The sequence below is a fragment of the Buteo buteo genome, chromosome 11, assembly GCF_964188355.1.
Source record: "Buteo buteo chromosome 11, bButBut1.hap1.1, whole genome shotgun sequence".
NCBI classification, from domain to species: domain Eukaryota; kingdom Metazoa; phylum Chordata; class Aves; order Accipitriformes; family Accipitridae; genus Buteo; species Buteo buteo.
In genome coordinates this window covers 23759090-23778272 of record NC_134181.1, presented here as the reverse complement: position 1 = coordinate 23778272, position 19183 = coordinate 23759090, and the positions used below count along the sequence as shown (strand labels likewise).

The window sequence follows — 19183 nt, the reverse complement described above, 5'->3', positions numbered from 1 at the left end:
TACCTTCTTCCTCCTTCCAATAAGGCAACTATGGCTTTTACAGAAACTTTTTTTCTTCTTTTTAAAAAAAAAAAAAATCAGCAAAATTAGCCACCGTGGGATGGCTGGAACCGCTGGTGCTGACTGCAGCACATACAGCAGCAAGGATGAAATCTGCTACAAACACACATTTCTTCAGCCAGCAACTCAAACTTGGATGTAGCCCTACTTGAGGCTACAAACACCCCAGAGATGCTGAGCAGGCAAGAAGAGCGTGGGAGGTGCGTGACAGCCCATGCTACTCAGAGCTGCGCTGGAGAACGGTCCTTGGTTAAACATCAGGCTCTTCAAGGCTCTGAAATGCACAGCCCCGCCAGCCCCTACCTCAAGGGGAAGGAGAAGTACTTGTTCCCCGACTTGCAGCGGATTTCCTCCCATTGGACACGCAGCAGGAGTGCCGAGTCCTCAAACCCATCCACGATGTCCTGGAAAACAGATGCAGGTGTCAGTAGCAGGAGGGTGGATCTGCCAGAGGATGGGATCAGCAGCTCCCTCTCTGAACCAAGTCAGAGACAAGGCCATTTGTGGCTGCAAGCCTCTGACTTCCCTCTGGAGGGTGATTTAGCTCACACTCCCCCCAAAAGCTTCTCTTCTTTCAAGCCAGTGAAGGTCGTCTTGCTCAGTGAAGAGAATTTCCCACTCTCTGCCCTCAGCATGGAGATGTGGCTGGACACCAGCTCTGCTCTTCCCCTGCTCTCCACACTGTGTGGGGACGTACCTGGAGCTCCCGCAGACACTGCCCTTCCAGTCTGCCGGACAGGTCCCCGACGCACCAGGCCAAGCTGATATGGAACGACGGGTCCTGAAGACAAAACAGGGATCAGATTGTGAGGGCTAAAGGAGGCTTTGCTCAATGTACGGAGCTGCAGTGGGAGATCTGGTGTGATGCTGCCCTGCCTGGGATTGCAGAGGTGGGAGGATCCCAAAGCTGGAAGCCCCCTCTGTCAGCTCAACAGTTGCAGAGCTGATATGGACAGTGCTGGAGGCGAGATGAGTCCTGGGCTCCCCACCCCAGCCTTTTTGGACACCAGTGGGCAAGGCTGCTTAGTTCCCAGCCTCTCTGCGGTCAACTCTGCAGAAGCTTTTCCAACTGCACAGAGAACCTCTCATGGACCATCCTGGAGCAGGTAGGTGGGTCACTTCTGAATAACCCACAAGAGCCCCCTGCTCAGCTCTGGAGACAGAGAAATCAGGGTTTGGCCCTTCAAAATCCAAAACCTGTCCCCAAAGCTAGTACCAAGCAAAGAAGCTGGACTGATACCCCAGGAAACCACCCAAGGAAGAGGCACAAGCATTGCCCTCAGTCCCACAGCACTCACCTTAAGCCCATTCAATCCTAGGACAACCCTGCTTCCAGGCACAGCAGGGCAGTGACCATGACGTATGCTCTGGCCCTTTCCCCTGGAAACCTGATTCTAGAGAGGCCATCAGATAGCTAACATCCTTACTCTCCTGCACAGGACGCAATACAGAAGTCAGACTTGTGCTAGGCCCGTTCCCAGCAGGATTGTGTTCAAGGTGTTAAGTATGAACATCACCAACCAGCCCAGAGGAGACCATTTCAGAGGCTAACCTCCCTTCTCCTGTTTATTTGGGGTGAACATTTCAAGGACCTCTAGCAGGGAACCAGCTGGCATGTCTGGACTGGCAGGGAATCAAGTGGGAGATGCCTCACCTTGTAGAACGTGGGAAGGTCAAATTCCTCCAGAACTCTGTCCACCTCCGAGACCAGCTCCAGCAGCTGGAAATGCCCAGCAGAGACCTCCAAGCCAATGAAGGTCCTAAAGAAAAAGCGAGACAGCAAGCATCCTTTCATGCCACAGAATGCGCAGCCATAAGCATACTTAGCCCTGCATTTCTACGGGGCAAATTCCCTACCCCCAACAAAAGATAACTTGAGGAATGCCAGGTTTAAGCATTCAAGGACACTGACCATATGCTGAAGAAAAACAGAAATAAAGACATGGTAGCAGGGAGAAGCAGGACTGGATGATACACCATGTAGATTTACTAGATTAACTCAGCACCTTTTGGACATGAAAACTCATTTTCCTGGCAAAGGATGCACTCGATGGGTATTTTGGCAGAGCACCATACCCATGGAGGAGCTGCATTCAAAAAGCGGAAGTTGCCAGAGGGGTTTTACGGTAGGAGAGGAAGCAGGGAACAGGAAGTACCAAGCTGGAGAGACGTGACAAAGAGCTACCTCCTCAAGGACTGTCTGGATGATGCTTTCTAGACTCCAGGAGGGGAGGGGAAGAGCAAGTCTCACCCAGGATCCACTTCATCCTGCCCATGACTCTCATGGGCTATCATTCCTGCTACATTCAGCGGCTCTTCACAATTTTAATCACCTCTGCTTTGACATTTAAACTACTTAATTCCATTCAGCTGGAATCAGGCTTCTGAACTGACACCCGGGAATATTAGCACCATCCGAGCTATTTCTCTCCAGCTCTTGGAAGACCTGCACTGCAATTGCACAACCAGCACTACTGCCAAAAGAGGTGGCCCCCAGCTCTGCTCGCCCCAGGCTGCTTAGGCTGGCACGAGGGTTTGCAAAACCACAGAACAAACTAGATGGGAGATGGCAGCGAACGCAGCTGCCTCCTTTAGCTGCTGTGAAACCATAGCACGAACCTAACCCCAGCAGAAAGGCCTGCCTCAGGTCATGTTGTGAACAGATCTCTTCCCTTCAGAAGACTGAAATCCTGCAGCCTGAGGTTCACCCACCATGAACGAGACGAATGGCTTGTAGAGAATCAGCGCTGAAGCTAAAAATTTGTGCAAGCGGTTGGGGAAAGGTATGAAACCTCTGGAGACGCGGTGATCGTGTACTGCCCCATCGCATGGCTCAGCCTGGTGACCATGGGACAGACAGGGTGATGCTTCCCATCCACCCAGCACCTTGCCCAGCCTTCTCCTCCAGCAGGCAGGCTGCCCTGCTGCTCACTCACCTGGTTTTGTTCTGGTTGGTGTAAACCTTCACTTGGTCAGCCACACAAAAGAACCTGAAATAAGAAAGATCCTATTTCAGCTGGTAGGAAAATAAAGAAAAGAAAAAAGCAGAAGACAGAGAGGGGACAGGATTTCTACAGAGCTGTGGAAAGATAAAGGCAAATGTGTGCCGCAGTCGGACCGAATCAGAGCAACCAGAACCTTTCTGGGCTCAGGTTCATCCGTTCCCTCCTGGTTTCCAGCCCTCTGAAGCCCAGACAGTGACAGAAGCCCTAAGGCAGATGATGCTCAGCGGGCACCTGAGCCAGATGTAAGCAATGAAACCATCCGCGGTTCAGAGGATGGCACAGCTCTGGCCTGGTCCTTGAAAGCTGAGACCTGAATTGTCCGGTGCCAGATCCCGAGGCAGAAAGGAAAACCCCCAGGACTTTACTGGAGCAGCAGCAGCTGCCAGAGGCAGCTTAGGGTGCGGACGCTGGTGAAAGGCAGACCCTGAGGGAGCGGGAAGGGTGTGAGGAGCGCTCTCCCGGGTCTCCGCCATCCCTACCTGTGGAAGGAGGCCAGGCGCTCCTTGAGGGAGCGGACGAAGGGCTCTATCCAGTGGTAGCGCAGCACCACGCACTGCGAGAGGCTGAGGTGGAACTCCTCCATGGCAGCCAGCGAGGAGACGTAGGTGCGAGCACGGGAGACCAGCAGCTCCAGCAGCTCCAGGAATTCCTCCTGGACTCTGTCTGCGAGGCAGCGCGGTCAGAGCCGGGTCCTTCCCCGGAGCATCGGCCGCGGATGCCCACCGGGGACAGCCGGCTCCCCCAGGGCTCCCGTCCCCGCCGAGCACCGGCTGGCCCTGGGGGCTCGTCGGGCCTCACCCGGCTGGGCTCCGTCCCGCCCTCCCCTCCCGGTCCCGTCCCGCCGTGGCCGGGCCGCGGTTACTTACAGGGCAAGTAGACGTGGGTGGCCCAGCTGCCCCGCTCGTGGGGGAAGCCGCGGACGCGGCCGCCGTGCCGGGAGCTGTCGTCGCTAACGGCCTCCCCCGGCTCCGGATCGCCCGGCAGGCCGGCGGGGACGGGCAGGCGGGGGCGGCCGGCACTACGAGGACCGGAGACGAGGATGAGGAGGATGAAGGCCGCGCGTTCCTCACCCGGCCCTGGTCGCTGCCGCCACCGCCCCCCCCGCGCGAAGGGCCCGTCCCGCCGCCCCCACCTGGCCTGAGGGGGCTCCTGCGCGCCGCCGCCCCGGCGCCCCCCTTCTTCCTCTTCCTCCTCCTCCTCCTCCGAGCTGCTGTACCCCACCAGCGCGGCCCTCATGGCCGGCGCCCGCCGGGCCCTTCCGGGCCCCAGGCCCCCCCCCCGGTGGCGGTCTCGGTGCCGGTATCGGCGGGCGGCGGCGGGGGCGCTGTTGTCGGCGCGGCCCGGCAGGGGGCAGCCGCCGCGGCCCGCCCCGCCCCGCCTCCTCCTCCTCCTCCGCCGCCGCCGCCGCCGCCGCGGCCGGCCCGGCCCGCTCCGCTCCCTCCCGCCCGTCCGCACCCCGCGGCCGCCGCCCGCCCGCCTGCCCTCCCGCCTCCGGCACCGGCGCCCCCTTCCTTCCCTTCCCTTTCCTTCCTTCCTTCTCTTCCTCCCGGCTCCCCCCGCCACGCCAGCGCGGGGCTCGGGCGGAGCGCGCAGGCCGCGGTCCCGCCGGCGGCGAGCGGGCTGACAGGGGCCTCCCGCCGCAGGTGAGGGGCCCGGCCGCCGTCGCCGCCCTTTGTGTGGGCCTCGCCGGGGCGGGGGCGGCCCCGGCCGGGCAGGGACCCCCCCCACTCCACCGCGGGGCCTCCCGGCGCGGCGGCGGCGGCGAAGGCCTCGGGCCGCCGTCACCGCGGTTGTCCGCAGGCCGGCGGGGCCGGAGGAGCCCGTCCCATGGGGAGAGGCGAGCGGCGGGACGGGCCTCGCCGCGGGCTGCGGCGGCGGCGGCTGGCCTGCGAGCTCCCCGGCCGCCCCCGCGCCCCGCGGCCCCGCCGCGCCTCTCCCTGAGGCGGCCTCGGCCCGGCTGTGGGAGGCCCGGACGGCGGGGAGGCGGGAGTCGGACCGGACCATGCCGGAGCGGGCCGTGCCGCGGGCCGCTTCTCCAGTTTGAAAGTACCTCTGCTTTCCCGTCTTCTCTCCTTAAATGGTTGTCGCTTCCCACCTCCCACGGAGGGATGAGTTAGGCTCGGAGCTGGCGCCGACTCGGGTACCCGTGCAGAGCCCTCGGTAAGCCAAGGTTGGTATTTCTTATTCTTCCCTGCCGGGGGGACGTGAGCTTCCCCTCCCCATTAGGCCGGATGGTCTGGGATGCCCTCGCCGTTGGGTTGCTCCTGCCACGGTTAACATTGCCTGGGGTGGTGGCTGGGCTGTGCTGAAGTTTTGTATCCTGTCGAGCTCGGGTGCTAGGTATCGTAGCTGCGAGCCCTCCCTTCGTGTCGACTATGTAGGAGAAAGAGGAGATCCTGCGTACCAGCAGGGCTGCGGTGGGGACCTTTGGGCGTTTTACTGGCCCAAATTGTGCTGGCGGACAAAGTAACGCGGTGTCCCTGTAGGCAGAAGTGCAGTCTGGTGTTCCCTAAGCTGTGGGGCACAATCTGGTCTCAGCTGAATGCTGGAAGAGGTGGGGACCCTGGGGAGTGGGTTCCTCTGATGCTCCTTATTGCTTAGTTTTAAATACAACAAACACCTCCCTGGAAGACCAAGGTTTTACTTGCCCTGGGTGAGGGCAGGCGGTTTGATGCAGAAACGGGTGTGCTCTTATGGGGGTGGGGTTCCTCGCCCAGGAGTGCTAGCTGCTGCTTCTTGCCAAGGCCTGGACACTTCCTCTCTCTTGAGGTGTGTTGGCATTGCTGCTATCTGCTGCTCACTGGTGGGTTTTACTCTTCTCTAAGTTGATAGCAGGTTTTACTGGACATCTCTAGAAAGACCGGAACCTTTCAGTGAGCAAAACCTCTGTGATGCCCTATAGCAAGGCCAGGCAGCACCTCTGGTGTGCGTTGTTTGGCTCCAGTGTACTTTTATTCCATGGTTTGGTAGGACGTTCAGCTGAGCCATTGCTTTAACACTTCTTCTATCTTCACAGAGAGTGCTGTGCACGATACCTGTGGGTTCTGTGTTTTGTCTGTGGATGGGATAACGTTGAGGGCAAACCTTCCCCTGAGCTCTCTGGCTCTTTCTAGTCTACAAGTGCTGCCCGGAGAGGGGGAGATCTCTTAACATACATCCCTTGGGTAACGCGCCCGATACCTGAGCAGCAGGAGGAGCAGAACTGTTTCACAGGGGTGTTTCAGCTGGGGTGGGATCAGGTTGGGATTTGCCTTGATATCTGTAAAATCTAACCCAGTAGCTTCTTGATTGCACAGCATTTGGCGTACTTCAGCCCATGCAGAGACCCCGATGTTCTCAGCCAGTGCCCCCAGCGGGGCTGAGAGATCCAGCAACTGACAGCGTACGGGGTAATGGCTGAGCTGGTTGGGACCTGGGCAGTTGTGTTGCCTCTCATGAGAGTGTGCCACTCAAACACGTGCCTGGCTGTGGCTGAGCAGAGCCCGACACTTTCTCGCCTGAGCATACCTTGTCCCAGGCCCTTCATGCAACAGCAAGGGGGGCTCCGCTTCTGATTAGCTCCCCCACGCTGGCTTCCTGGTAGCTTTGCAGGGACGCAGGAGAGTTTTCAAAGTGAGCTGTGGGAGAAGGTTGGGTAGAGACTTGCCCTTCTTTTCTCCGAGACCTGACATGAGCTGTCTTCTTCCTTGCAGAGCGAGCTGCTCCCTGGGCTGCTTCCCTTGCCCTTCCCAAATGCAAGCACATTGCAGCCATCACGGAGAAGGGCCTCCTCTTGTCTTCAAGGCACTTGCTTCTGCCTCCTGTTCTTTTGTCCAAAATAGAAAAAGCCAAACCAAATCAGTCCACAAAGAACTTGTGCTGATCTAAGGAGGAGGCTCTGGAGTCCCAGTCACCTCTTTGCTTCCCAAGATCCTGGCTGTGGGCTGGATTTTCTGTCCTCGACTTCAGGGGATCAGCTACGGGGAATCAGGAACTTGGATACTTTTGATTTTTGTTTTTACTTGAACCCTTTCAACTGAGAAGCTGAAGCTGTCACTGCTAAAATCCCGTTTTTTTTTCCCAAGCATGTCAGAAAGCTGGCAGCAGCAACAGCAGCAACCACAGCAGCCGCCGCCACCGCAGCAGCACCACGCTGGGGCAGCCGCCCTCCCAGAGCACTCCATCCCGCCCAGCACTGCTGACAACCCCTTGGGCTGTGCTGTCTACGGCATCCTGCTCCAGCCGGACCCCGGTCTGCAGCACCACCAGCACGCCCCCATCCAGGCTGGAGAGCCGTCCCACAAATGCGGTGTGTGTGGCCACGACCTCGCTCACCTCTCCAACCCCCATGAGCACCAGTGCTTGCCAGGCCATGACCGCTCTTTCCAGTGTACCCAGTGCCTGAAGATCTTCCACCAGGCCACCGACCTCCTCGAACACCAGTGCATCCAGGTGGAGCAGAAGCCCTTTGTGTGCGGCGTCTGCAAGATGGGCTTCTCCCTCCTGACCTCGCTGGCGCAGCACCACAATGTCCACAATGGCAACGCCATGAAGTGCTCTATCTGTGAAAAGACCTACAAGCCTCCCGAGGCAGAGCATTCGCAGCCTCTCGACCCCTCAGAGAAGCCCTACAGCTGCTCCATCTGTCAGAAAACTTTCAAGCACCTCTCGGAGCTGTCCCGGCACGAGCGCATCCACACGGGTGAGAAGCCGTACAAGTGCACGCTGTGCGACAAGAGCTTCAGCCAGTCGTCCCACCTGGTGCACCACAAACGGACACACAGCTCCGAGCGGCCCTACAAATGCACCGTGTGTGAGAAGACCTTCAAGCACCGCTCCCACCTGGTGCGCCACATGTATGCGCACTCAGGGGAGCACCTCTTCAAGTGCAACGTCTGCGAGCTGCACTTCAAGGAGTCGTCGGAGCTGCTGCAGCACCCCTGCACACCCAGCGGGGAACGGCCCTTCCGCTGCGGCGAGTGCCAGAAGGCCTTCAAGCGCCCCTCAGACCTGCGGCAGCATGAGCGCACGCACAGCGAGGAGCGGCCCTTCAAGTGTGACCTCTGCCAGATGAGCTTCAAGCAGCAGTACGCGCTCATGCGCCATCGCCGCACGCACAAGGCCGAGGAGCCCTTCAAGTGCAACCTGTGCGAGAAGGGCTTCGTGCAGCCCTCGCACTTGGTGTACCACCAGCACGTGCATGGCATAGAAAACCTCTTCAAGTGCAACGTGTGCCAGAAAGGCTTCAACCAATCCTCAGAGCTGCTGCGGCACAAGTGCGTGCAGAACGCGGAGCGGCCCTTCAAGTGCGCGGTGTGCAACAAGTCCTACAAGCGGGCCTCGGCTCTGCAGAAGCACCAGCTGGCCCACTGTGCCGAGAAGCCGCTCAAGTGCACGCTCTGCGAAAGACGTTTCTTCTCCTCCTCCGAGTTCGTGCAGCACCGCTGCGACCCGGCCCGCGAGAAGCCCCTCAAGTGCCCCGACTGTGAAAAGCGGTTCAAGTACGCCTCGGACCTGCAGCGCCACCGGCGCGTGCACACGGGCGAGAAGCCCTACAAGTGCCCCTCCTGCGAGAAGGCCTTCAAGCAGCGCGAGCACCTCAACAAGCACCACAGCGTGCATGCCCGGGAGCAGCAGTACAAGTGCATGTGGTGCGGGGAACGGTTCCTGGACTTGGGCCTGCTGCAGGAGCACAGCGTCCAGCACACGGCCGAGGGCGCCTACCAGGTGGCTGCCTGCTTGCCGTGAGCCTCCCGCCTCGGCGGCTTTCAGCTTGCATGTGACGCTCTTGAGCCTCAGCCTCCCCTTCCCTCTCCTCGGTTGTAGACGGCCTCCAGGGAGTTTGGGGGAAAGGGGAGGTATGGTGGGCGGGCAGGTAAACTTTCCTCTGGCCTCTGTGGTTGATACGCCACCTGTATCGTAGGGCCAGCAGAAGACGTGAAAAGCTCGACGGGGTGGAGAGGAAAGGAGGGAAGTGGGGAGAGGAAACAATGCCTGTAGTTGCCTGGTGTCCCCTGGACTGTAGTTCGTGGTGTACCTGCAGTTCCAGTGCTGGGAGCTCACCTGTCTGCTGTGGGCACCAGCCCTTCGCGTGCAGTCTTTTTCCCCTGCCCTGCCTGGCGGGGTCAGTGGGGAGGGCTGGGTAACTCTCCTCCTCCTGGAGAGGGCTTGGGAGCAAGGCAGAGCCAGCCCCCCCTTCTTGTGGGGTGCGCTGCTCGGCGAGGAAGTAGCAGGTTTCTGCTGCTGGGATCTCCCACCTTTCTTGGTCCAAGCTGAGCTGAAAGGACCATTTCAGATCGTTAGCGTTGATTGACTGCCCCAAACTCCCCTGCTCTCCCTCTTTCTAGAGTGTAGAAAGGGAAAAGCCATGGGGCTGCACAGCTCCAAAAAGCACTTTGACATTGCTGCTTTTGCAGTCGCTGTCTGTCACACTCTGCAAGGGTTCTGAGCGAGCCTGCCCACCCCCTGTCCCTGCCAGCAACATGGGGAAGAGTAGCAAGCGCTGCGCCGCTACCGAAGAGTGTGGAGGGGAGAGCCTCCGTGCCCTACTCCTTGCCGAGAGCCTGGCGTTTAAGAGCTGCTTCCTGAGGGACCTAGGTCTCCTGCCAAGACTTACCTCCAGGCCCCTTCCCTCTTTGCACCGCTTGGGCTGTTAGTGTACCTCCAGGGGGGGTCAGGCAAAGGGCCATCCCAGCAGTTCGAACACTAAAGGGCGAGACGAACACTACTACTAACCTACAACTTTGGAGGTGTTACCATTACTGACGGTAACCCACACCGTGTGCCAGGGGCTTGGTGTCTGATTTGCTGGTGGGAACCAGAGTAAGCCAGGAGAATCCTTCCTGGCCTGTGGGCTCAGCTTCACAGGGAGGGGAAGGTTAGCAGTGGGTAAAGGAGGAGTGTGTTTTTTTTCCCCTCTTGCAGGAGTCTTGTTTTACCCCTTTACTCTTTCTTTACCTCTTCTGTATTTTTCAGGTTTTGCACAGTTCTTGTAAACATCACTTAAATAAATTTCCCCTAGCAAGGTCGATGCAGCCTCAGGTGTTTTCCTCTGCAGGATTTTGCTGGCTTCTCATGACCGAGAGACCCGTTACATGCCAGTTAGATGCCTTGGAAGTTGAAGGCGTGCTTACTAGGTTGCCCACCAGCCTTTCCCTCTCCATCTTTGGAGATACTAAGATGTTATGTATCCATCTGTGGAGATATTCAAGCCCTGACTGGATGTGGTCCTGGACAACTTAGTGTAGGTGACCCTGCGTGAACAGGGGGTTGGACTAGATGATCTCCAGGGGTCCCTGCCAGCCTCAGCTCTTCTGTGATCTTGGCTGGCCTTCATATGAGGTAGGAGTGTTGTGACAAGCCGTGATTAGTGAACAGCAGCCAGGAAGTTGCCCATGTGCTACACAGGTGATTAAGTTTAATAAATGTTGTCCACAGCAAGTATAGATAGATTAACCTTGCAGAGGGTTGGGCTATGCCTGCTTTGCTATTAGGGGACGCTCATCTGAAAGGTGGAAAAAGGCTTTTGTTTCCATTTCCAGCACAGTGAGGGGAAACGGAGTGCGTTTTCGGGGACAGAGACAGTTCAGTGACAGACCTGACCCTGGGGCTGAGTACTCTTCATGCGCAGCTTTAAGGAGATTAAAGCAGACCTTGCTGTCTGCTGCCCAAGGAGGAGGGATCTTACTTCATGCTGCCTCAAAGATGTAGAACTTCCTACCGAGTTTTCTGTCAGCGTTTCTTTTTCCTTTTTTATTTTTTTGCCTTTTTTTTAAAGCAGTTTGTTAATATTCATTAAAAAATACTGTATAGTTTAACTCGATGTCATACTGGATCTTTAAAAAAAGAAAAAAAATGTGATAACTTGGATTTTTAAAGAGCTCTTTGGTTCTAGATGGCTGGTTTTTGCTGTTTAATATGTAGTAAGTTCAGTGTATGCTTTACTGTAGGAGTAAAAAATGAGTCCAAACCAAGGAAGGCTAATCCTGTCTTTACAGAAGGGCTTGGTGGTGATGGAGGTTGTGAGCATGGGACTGGGGCCAGCTGGGCAGCGCAGCACCCACCTGAACCCTCACTCTGTTCCTGCCTCAGGCCATGGTTAGCTCTGCTCTTGCCTGGAGCAGCTGCTGCAGGTCCCACTGAGCCAGGGGTCTAGCAGTCGCCCTGACTGCTTGAGCACAGCACTGGCAGCCAGCATCAGTGCCCAGAGCTGGGAGCTTGCAGAGAGGCTCATCTTTAGTAGGAGGAGGGCATGAAATGGAGGCTGCTGGAGCCTCCAGGGGCTTTCGTGGCTGTATTTCTTTCTGGGGCAGCTGCTGGCTAGAGGAGGGGTTTGCAGAAATCATTAGCCTGGTCTCTGGATGGCTGTGCCCTGCTCTTTTTCCTCCCCAGGGGACCAGGTGGCTGGACAGCCTCAGGTGCTTGGGGCAGAGGAGGATGGCGGTGGGCCCCAGACACAACTCCACACTGTGCGCTGGCTGTGGAGCTGCTGGATCCTGTCCCCTGGGCATAGGGAGTGTTGGGGAGTGTTTCCCTTGTGCTGAGCAGCTGGGAAAGCCCTCAGTGTCACAGCGAGGAGCTCCAGCTCCTCTTAGGACATGGCAACAGCCAAGAAGTGCCCTGGGCAGAGAGAGCATCATCAGGGCTGTGCGCCTGGGGCCCTGTGCCTGGTGGAGAGGGATGCTGTGAGGAGCTTGGCAGGGATGAGCCCAGGTCCAGGTCATCAGCCCGTACCTGTGAGTAGGTGCCTCCAGGTTCAAAAACATCTTGGTATGGCATTAGAACATCATTAAGTAGGACTGCCTGTGGTGACTCGGCCTCTTCATCTTGTTTGCTGCCCTGCAACAGCCCAAATCCAGTAGAAGCCCATGGTAGCTTCTGCTGCCAGACCTTGGTGCTGGTGGGTGGAGGGCTTGTGCGGAGCAGGCGGCTGAGCGGCTGCCAAGAGCCTTGGGTATATTTTTATAGGGAGATTGTCTAGTTAGAAGCAGCTGTGTTGGGTACAGGCGGGGTGGGAGAGCAGGTTGATCTCTGTTGCTGTGCCTTTGGGTCATGTTTTGTACTGTGAGGTGCACAAGGTGATGGAAATAGCAGGAGGCACATGAGTGTCAGGAAGTGTGGTGCTGGGTGGGCAGGCAGGGGCTGGCCTGGAGGACCAATGTCCACTGGGCACGACACTGCAAAGGGCTCTCTGCTAACTGCTGGTGTTTCTTTTCAAACCAAAGAGCAGTTGAGGCCAAAGGCTCTTGGCAGTAAAACCTGTACCCGTATTGCACTTCACTTCTGAGATTTATTTCAAGAGACTTTCACACTTCTTCATGCTGCCTCTGCTTGGCCTCTCGCATCATTTGCCACCCCACAGCACCCAAGACGGTTGCTGTGCTGGAGCTGGTGTTGCATCAGCCCCATGGCAAGTGCTCCTGCATGTCTTCCAAGACCTGGTTGCCAGACCCCCTGAGGATGCTCTGTAGGGCTGGAATAGGGGATGGTCCCTCCCGAAGGGTTTTTCTCTTCAGCAGGCAGCTTGAGCATAGGATGCTGCTGGGGAGGTGGCAGGGAGGGTTAGGCTGGCCGAAGGCAGCGTGGATGTTGTCCAGGAGATAAATCTTGCTCTCTAGGGCTACTGTTCCTCTGGGTCCCTGGATCCAGGAAGAAGGTAGTCTGTTACCTGGGCTTTTTTCCAATCTTCGCTTCCGCTTACCCTACCTACTGGATGCCTTTAGCTGTGTCTCGGCCTCTTCCCTTCCACAGCTATTCTGCTTATACTTTTATAAGACCTTCTAGGCTTCTTTGTCCTTTGTTCAATTCTTTATTTGTAAGCAGCAGTTTGGTTTTCATCCCTTTTTCCATTTTGCTTGCAAGGTCTTTTTCTTTTTTCCCACCCTCTCTCCACCCCAAACTCCTCTCCCAGGTTGTGGCTGGATCCATGTGATTCCACACCACTGATGATGCGGTCAGGTGTTTGGGATCCGAATCTCACTGGAATCCAGTGGGTGTTTCTGGTCCTCCCCCCCCCCATGAGGCCATCTGTCTCTCTGGGTACAGGCGATGCTGGTGGCCTGGCAGCTTGGCTTGGCCAGGTTGTGTCCCTGGTACAGCTGGCTCTGGCGAGTGAGTCAAAGCCAGAATCAGGAGCCAGAGCAGAGCTGTAGGAAATGGGCACTGGGGTGAGAGCGGCCATTGCCATGGTGAGTCCCCTTGCCACATCTCCAAGGCTGGGCGTTAAGTCAGTGAAGGGTTGTCAGACAGTCCTGGGGAGAAGTCATGGCGCTGGGGTAGAGCCGGACTGCTCAGTTCCCCTGGGAATGCCTGCGGAGCGGCTGTGTGCATAAAGCAGGCGGCTGTGCTGATTTAGCCGTGGCATAGACACCCCTGGGACCACGAATATGGCCAGGCAGCCCTGCCAGCTCTCCGGGGAGCAGATGCCATCCCTGCGATCTGGGTGGGAAGACGTGCACGCTCTGGCCTTGGCGCTGACACGCTGGGGTGGGGGGCAAGGGGGAAAGCGTCCTCTGGTAGTGGTTTGGGACCACCTCTGGGCGCTCAAGCCTGGCCTTGCACTGTTAGGAGGGAGGAGAGCACTTTCTGCACTTCCCTTGGGTATTTACCATCAAGTACAGGCTGCAGCTGGAGCCTGGCTATTAATAATAAGCAAAAAAACCTTATTGTTCTTCAAGGTTTGACTCCTCCTCCGTTAGGTGGTGAGTTCACCTGCGGGAAGGTTCCTGCACATGCAGGCGTAATGCTGAGATGCAATAACGGCAGGCCGGCAAGGTTTGGGGCCAGCGGTTCTCCCATGGGGCCCCAGTGAGCCCGGCTTCTCCCCAGCTGCCAGGCTTCCTCCGCAGCATCTCCTGGCAGCCGCCTCTGCCGCTTTCTGGACATGAAGATGCTGCTCTCACAGCGTGTCTGCGATGCTCGGCAGGGAGAGCAGGACCACAGGTGGGAACTGGACTATGGGCTTGTCTCCATCTGTCTCCGAGCTGTGGATCTGAGGGATTTCATGGCCAGTGAGGTTCTCGGGCTCCTCCTAACCTGTGCTTGTGCCTCTGCCAGAGTTCCCAGGGCCGTGGGAAGTTGCGGCCAAGGATGATGAGGTTTGTGTGGCTTGCAGTGCCTTTAACACTGCTGTCCGTGTGTTTCTAAGATGATACTCCATGTATGTGTGTATATATATTGTATTAACACATCCTGCTCTTCTGTGTGAGTGTCAAATGGGTTTGCTTTACTAATAAATTTATAGTTATTTATACCTTTCTGTGGGTGTGTAAGATTTCTGGAGCGGAGGCCACGTGCCAGGCACCACTTCCCCTGTCTGTCTTTGTGCTCTGTCTGGCTCTGCTTGGTATTTTTTTTTCATGTTTTCTTTCTTTCCCCTGAACTTTTTTGATGGAGAAATGATGGTTCATCTGCCTGGTAACCAAAAGTCGAGATGCAGGGTACAGGCAGGCTCCCAGGGGCTGAAAGCAAAAGCAGGCAGAGTCTGCAATGTGGTTTTGCCCTTTGCTAGAGGTGGACTGCTCCCTCCCTGGGGCAAAGCTTGCTGCTGGGGCTTCAGGGCAGAAGCAGGCAGGATTCTCTGCCTGCCAGAAAGGAGCATCTGTTTAGGAGGCAGAAGCTGATCATGTTGTGCTCTGAGGACCTCAGCACCATGCATGACTGTTACAGCTTTCCCAGAGGTTTTGTTTGCATTCCCTCAATTCTGTCATAGCAAGAGAGGAGCCCGCTACCTGCAGATGACCTGACTCGCTCCATCCCACACCCAGGCCAGGTGAGATGTGTGCTTGTCTCCAGATCACTGAAAAAATGCTTCTGGCTGAAGGTTTGGGAAGGGGATGGGATGGGAAACTGAGATAAGAGTGGGGACAGCACTCACCCAGGACCCTGCAGCTGGGAGACATCTCAGCAACCCTTCCTGGCTGGCTGCTCCATTCTGAGCTCCTTAAATTACAGTGGAGAGGTGCTCAGGTGAAGGGGTGTCCACATCTTGGGGAAGGGGCAGGACCCCCTTCCCCTTTGCTGACACTGGTACTGGGTCACTGGTCCCTCCGTGGCAGCTGTGCTGAGCCCTGGAAGGGTGTTAGTGCCACCGAGCAGGATCGTACCCAGTGGCAGAAGGGCGATACCTTTCCCAGCTGCTCTAATTTCTCATTCCTGGCTGGATTATTTCCATGGGAAGATGAAAAGTTAAACCACAGCCGATAGTAAGCTGTGCCCGTGTTTGAACTTTGTGGTTTGAGGAAATATTCCATATCCTCAGGCCAGAGCAAACTGCATTGGCACCACTGGTGCTTTGCACAGGCTTTTACTTTCTCATCTTTGATTTCCCTAAATCACAGCAAAGCCATGTAATTTTTGCACATGCTGGAGCCCCAGGCTCTGGCTGGGGAAGGACCAGGAGCGGCTGGTAGGAGCAGCATCCTCTCAGTAACTTACTAAGAGCCCTTTAAGGTCAGGTTGCTTTTCCTGAAGACCTTACCTAGTTGGTAGCTATTTTCCATGCAGGTATCATCAGCAGTCCCTCCTGCCTTGTCCCGTGAACATAAAAGCTAGGGATGCAAATGAAGGGACAGCAGAAGTGGATGGAAAGTAGTTCTTCAGCAAACGTGCCAGGAATGCTGGCAGCATCACCCAGGTAAGCAGCAGAACCTCCCTCCCCAGGGTTCCTCCTGGGTATTTGCTTGCAGAAATAAGTCAAAGGCCTTTGTGGGCAGGTCTGGCTCCAAGACGAGGTGTCTTCAGAGTGTCCGTGGAGGTTTAGCCGTCAGCAGATGCCACTTTTTTTTAACCCCTCGCTACAGGATTTCACAAGCCTGAGCTTGCAAAAGTCCACTTGAAACTGTCCCTGCGTCGCTTTGTTCTTTCAGGCAGCACCGTCTTCTCAGGTGGGACCGGGGCCAGGCTGCACCCCGAGGGGTGCAGGATTCGGGCCTGTGCCGCTTCCACTGCTGATCCTGCTGCAGGGGCAGCAAGTCGATTTAACACCGTGCCTGTCCAGGAGCCACTGCCTCTCCCCAGGAGCTTGCGCATGGGGCTGGTGGGCCCGCTGCAGCTTGCTCCCTTTGCAGGGGTGGTTTTTCCTGGTGATCCAGGGTTTTCAAGGCGTAAGGCAGCAGCCCCCGTGCCCTGCTTTCAGAGCCGAGCCTCCCCTGCCTCCCCCCACGTGGAGGCATGCATTTGGGGCAGCTGAAGTTGCTGACGGATTAAACTGAGATTTTTTTTTTTGGGGTGCTGGAGAATCTCCTGCCCCGGCACTCAACACTCCCTGTCTCCTGCAGCCTGGTGATGGAGGCGGCATCCTGGTGGTGGCCATCTCCAGGCTCATCCCGTTTCCTGGGGCAGGCTGGGCCAGGGGAGGAGTGGTGGTGGCCCATCTGCTCTGTATGACGATGGCACGTGTGTACAGGGCTTCTGCGCCTTCGGGGATGCAGCTTGCCTTGCTTGCCCCTTGGGACCACTGGCCAGGGGCTACACCAGGGCTGGAGGTAGCACGAGCGGCTGGGGAGGCAAAGGGACATGTGGGGGCGACCCCGATCCCATTGCGCTGCGGGGGCTGGAGGTTTGCGAGTGGGTGCTGTGCCAGTTGGGGGTCTGAGCCCACCTCAAGGAGGGGGAAAGCAGGATGATTGGGGCTGCCTGGCCTGGGATGGGAGCCCTGAGCTCCTCTCCTGGCCACCATGGAGGGTTTGCTGCTGATTTCTGCTGGGGCAGGGACAGCTCTGCTGGACTGAGTTGTGGGGAGCAAAGGGGGGAGAGCTGAGACTGGGTAGTGGCTTTGGTAGCCACAAGGCCTGGGAGAGCGTAGGAAGCACCTTTGATTCATGTTTTTGCCATTAAAATCAGAAGCTAATGCTGAGCTGTAAGCAGTCATCATTCTGCTTCAGAGTGAACGGTGTCTCAGAAATACAGAGATGCCTTTTGGTCGGCTTCCCTGGGCCTGACGGATCGGGAACAGAGTGTGATTTGGGAGATGGCTGCTCTGTGCCTCAGTTTCCCTAGCTCTGAACCAATGCTGCAGAGGTGCTGGTCTGGGGCCAGGCAGGATGAGTACTTGTTGCTTGCCAGGCTGGGGACACCCCCGGGGTTGGGGAAGGAGGAATCAGATCAGGTAGCTCTGGCCAAAGACAGAAGCCAGGGCTGGACATTGAGCAGCAAAGCCATGCCAATACCAGGATTCCAAGGTGTGACCACAGCTGAGATTAGGGACGATGGGAAAGGCTGGCGGTCACTCAGGGCCGGAGGTAAACGGATCAAGCAGCAATTGGCAGGCTCAGCAAGGGGAGGCTTAGCTCAGCCCAGCATGGATTTGCTACCTCCTGCCCCAGATCCTCTAGGTTTGGGGCAGAGCCACAGGTGGAGTATCCTTGGGCACGTCACCCTTGCATCGCCCCACAGGGTTTCAGCAGCCCCATTGCTGCTTGTCGGGGCATCCCTGCGCCCACCTGCGCCTGGACGAGACGACAGCCTTCCCTGGAGTGCTACCAGGCTTGCACCTGGCTGGTGAGTGCCTGGGGTAGCTTCGGTGGCTCTGGGGATTTTGAGGATGCTCAAACCTCCTTCATTTTGGGGTTTTCTTTGCACTATCCTGCACCAAAACTGGGCTGTCTGCTGGGAGCCGGGGCATTCAGGACAGCTGGTTGCCAATAATCCCATTTGCAGGCAGCGCTGGGCTAATCCCTGCAGAGCCCTGAGCGGATTGGGGTGGGTTTGGGGGGTCAGTGGTGAGCTGCGGTGGCCAAGGGAGCCCGCACATCCCGGGTTGGCATCCCGGGGAGGTGGCGGTGAGCGTGTGGGGGTAAGTGGCAGCGATGGAGGCGAGGGAAAAGGCTGGGGTTTCTGCGGGGTCACAGCCGCACATCGCGGGGGAGTTTGGTGCTCTGAAATAGCTGGAGGATGAACCAGGGCAGGGGTCCAGGTCTATGGCAGGGGGGTGATGGGGCACGTCCATGGGGAATGATGCTGGAAGGGCGATGGAGCTGGGTGATGTAAAGAGGTTTGATCTGATGCTGGAGGGGAGGGAAAGGTCGTGGTGCTCCCTGCTCCGAATGGGGATGTTGGGTGTGCGCCCCACTTCTTGCTCTCGGGGACTGGAGCCCTTCGCCTGCTGGCACAAGCCCCGCGGAGCTGGCGCGATGGGCAGTGGCACCGGCCAGTGCCTGTGACATGGGGGGGATTGCAATGGGTGCCATCGCATGCAAATCCTGGCTGCTTATTCCTATTTCTTCCGGCAACTAGTTTTTTGGGGACCCACAAATGTTTCTGCCCCTCTCTTGTTTGCATGTGCCAAAGGAACGGCCCCAGCCCTCCACTTTCCTTCCCGGGCCAAGGACAGGCTTAAGCTCCAGGCTTTTACAGCTGCGCAAGCTTCTATGGAAGGAGGAGGAGACCTCGGCTGTGGCAGGGGGGGCTTGTTCTAGCCCGGGGGGCTTTCTCTGGGCTTGTTTGGGCTCAGCAGTGTATGTTGGCCCTAGGCTTCTTTGGGACTTGTGAAGTTCCCAAAGCATGGGTGGAAACACTGCTGTGCTGCCAGGTTTTCCTTGCTGTTCCTGGGGCATTCACAGCTTCTTAATCCCTTATACCCAGTGGGAGGTAAAAGGCAATTTCTTAATTGGTTTCAGGTCATCAGGCCTCCTGGGGGGTGTTTTACAGCCACCCTGTCCTGCTTTGGGGACATGGGGGTCTCTGGGAGAGCTGAGCCTGCCTGTGGTGTGCCAGGGGCTGGAGGTGCCACGTGGGGCGATGCTTTGGCCACATCCAAACCCGGCTCCTGGACTTGCACGAGGTGGGGGCAAGCAAAGAGCTGAGGACACATCATCCCACCCAGGAACCTCGTCTTGTTAAGATTTAAGATGCCAGGCTTTGGGCAGCCCCCAATGAACCTCCTTGAGGGAGCTGAAGGCATTCTGCATACCCAAAAGCTGAGTGAGGGGTTAATGTAAAGAGCCCAGTGCTGAGCGGCTTCCAGCCTGTAACCTGCTGCTATATGGGACCGGGGCCATGTGTTAACCTGGGTTCAAAACTGCCATGCGGTCTCCTGGCTGGGCTGGATGGAGCTCAGGGATCTGCTTTCTCTTGCCCTTCATGGGTGCCTCCTGCGAGCAGCAGCGTGGGGGCCGCCTGAGCTGCTCCTGAGCCACTCA

General features: G+C 57.3%; 3 protein-coding genes across 5 annotated transcripts in view; 2 read left to right on the top strand and 1 right to left on the bottom strand.

Annotated features, from left to right (window-relative positions):
- Positions 1-58: 58 nt before the first annotated feature.
- Positions 59-5105, bottom strand: USB1 (U6 snRNA biogenesis phosphodiesterase 1). The gene is made up of 7 exons (XM_075040590.1): positions 4198-5105; positions 3932-4083; positions 3545-3728; positions 2997-3050; positions 1715-1820; positions 758-841; positions 59-464 (listed from the first exon to the last, which is right to left on the bottom strand). The coding sequence occupies exons 1-7, from the start codon at positions 5067-5069 to the stop codon at positions 360-362; spliced, it is 1557 nt and encodes a 518-aa protein (XP_074896691.1). The 5' UTR covers positions 5070-5105; the 3' UTR covers positions 59-359.
- ZNF319 (zinc finger protein 319) lies at positions 5096-19150 on the top strand. Of its 3 annotated transcripts, none has more exons than XM_075040587.1 (3): positions 5096-5235; positions 6758-8771; positions 18662-19149. In XM_075040587.1, the coding sequence occupies exons 2-3, from the start codon at positions 7131-7133 to the stop codon at positions 18845-18847; spliced, it is 1827 nt and encodes a 608-aa protein (XP_074896688.1). In that variant the 5' UTR covers positions 5096-5235; positions 6758-7130; the 3' UTR covers positions 18848-19149. The 3 variants fall into 3 exon arrangements, with proteins under 3 accessions (XP_074896688.1, XP_074896690.1, XP_074896689.1); XM_075040588.1 differs by having other exon boundaries at positions 5109-5235; positions 7130-8771; positions 18662-19150; XM_075040589.1 differs by lacking the exon at positions 18662-19149 and having other exon boundaries at positions 6758-10072.
- Positions 10225-19183, top strand: part of CNGB1 (cyclic nucleotide gated channel subunit beta 1) — a 41807-nt gene continuing 32848 nt past the window's right edge. Inside the window, exons 1-2 of the mRNA XM_075040591.1 lie at positions 10225-15678; positions 17439-17543. The gene's annotated coding sequence lies outside the window, so the exon portion shown is untranslated. The remainder of the gene's footprint in view (positions 15679-17438; positions 17544-19183) is intronic.

Excerpts from the sequence above, each read along its gene's own strand:
- USB1 (XM_075040590.1), bottom strand. The coding sequence starts at position 5,069 with ATGGTCCGGTCCGACTCCCGCCTCCCCGCCGTCCGGGCCTCCCACAGC. Across the intron at positions 4,084-4,197 it reads CAGGAGCCCCCTCAGGCCAG|TGCCGGCCGCCCCCGCCTGC; the intron begins GTGGGGGCGGCG and ends CGGTCCTCGTAG. Across the intron at positions 465-757 it reads AGTGTCTGCGGGAGCTCCAG|GACATCGTGGATGGGTTTGA; the intron begins GTACGTCCCCAC and ends TCTGTTTTCCAG.
- ZNF319 (XM_075040588.1), top strand. The coding sequence starts at position 7,131 with ATGTCAGAAAGCTGGCAGCAGCAACAGCAGCAACCACAGCAGCCGCCG. Across the intron at positions 8,772-18,661 it reads CGGCCGAGGGCGCCTACCAG|GTCATCAGGCCTCCTGGGGG; the intron begins GTGGCTGCCTGC and ends AATTGGTTTCAG.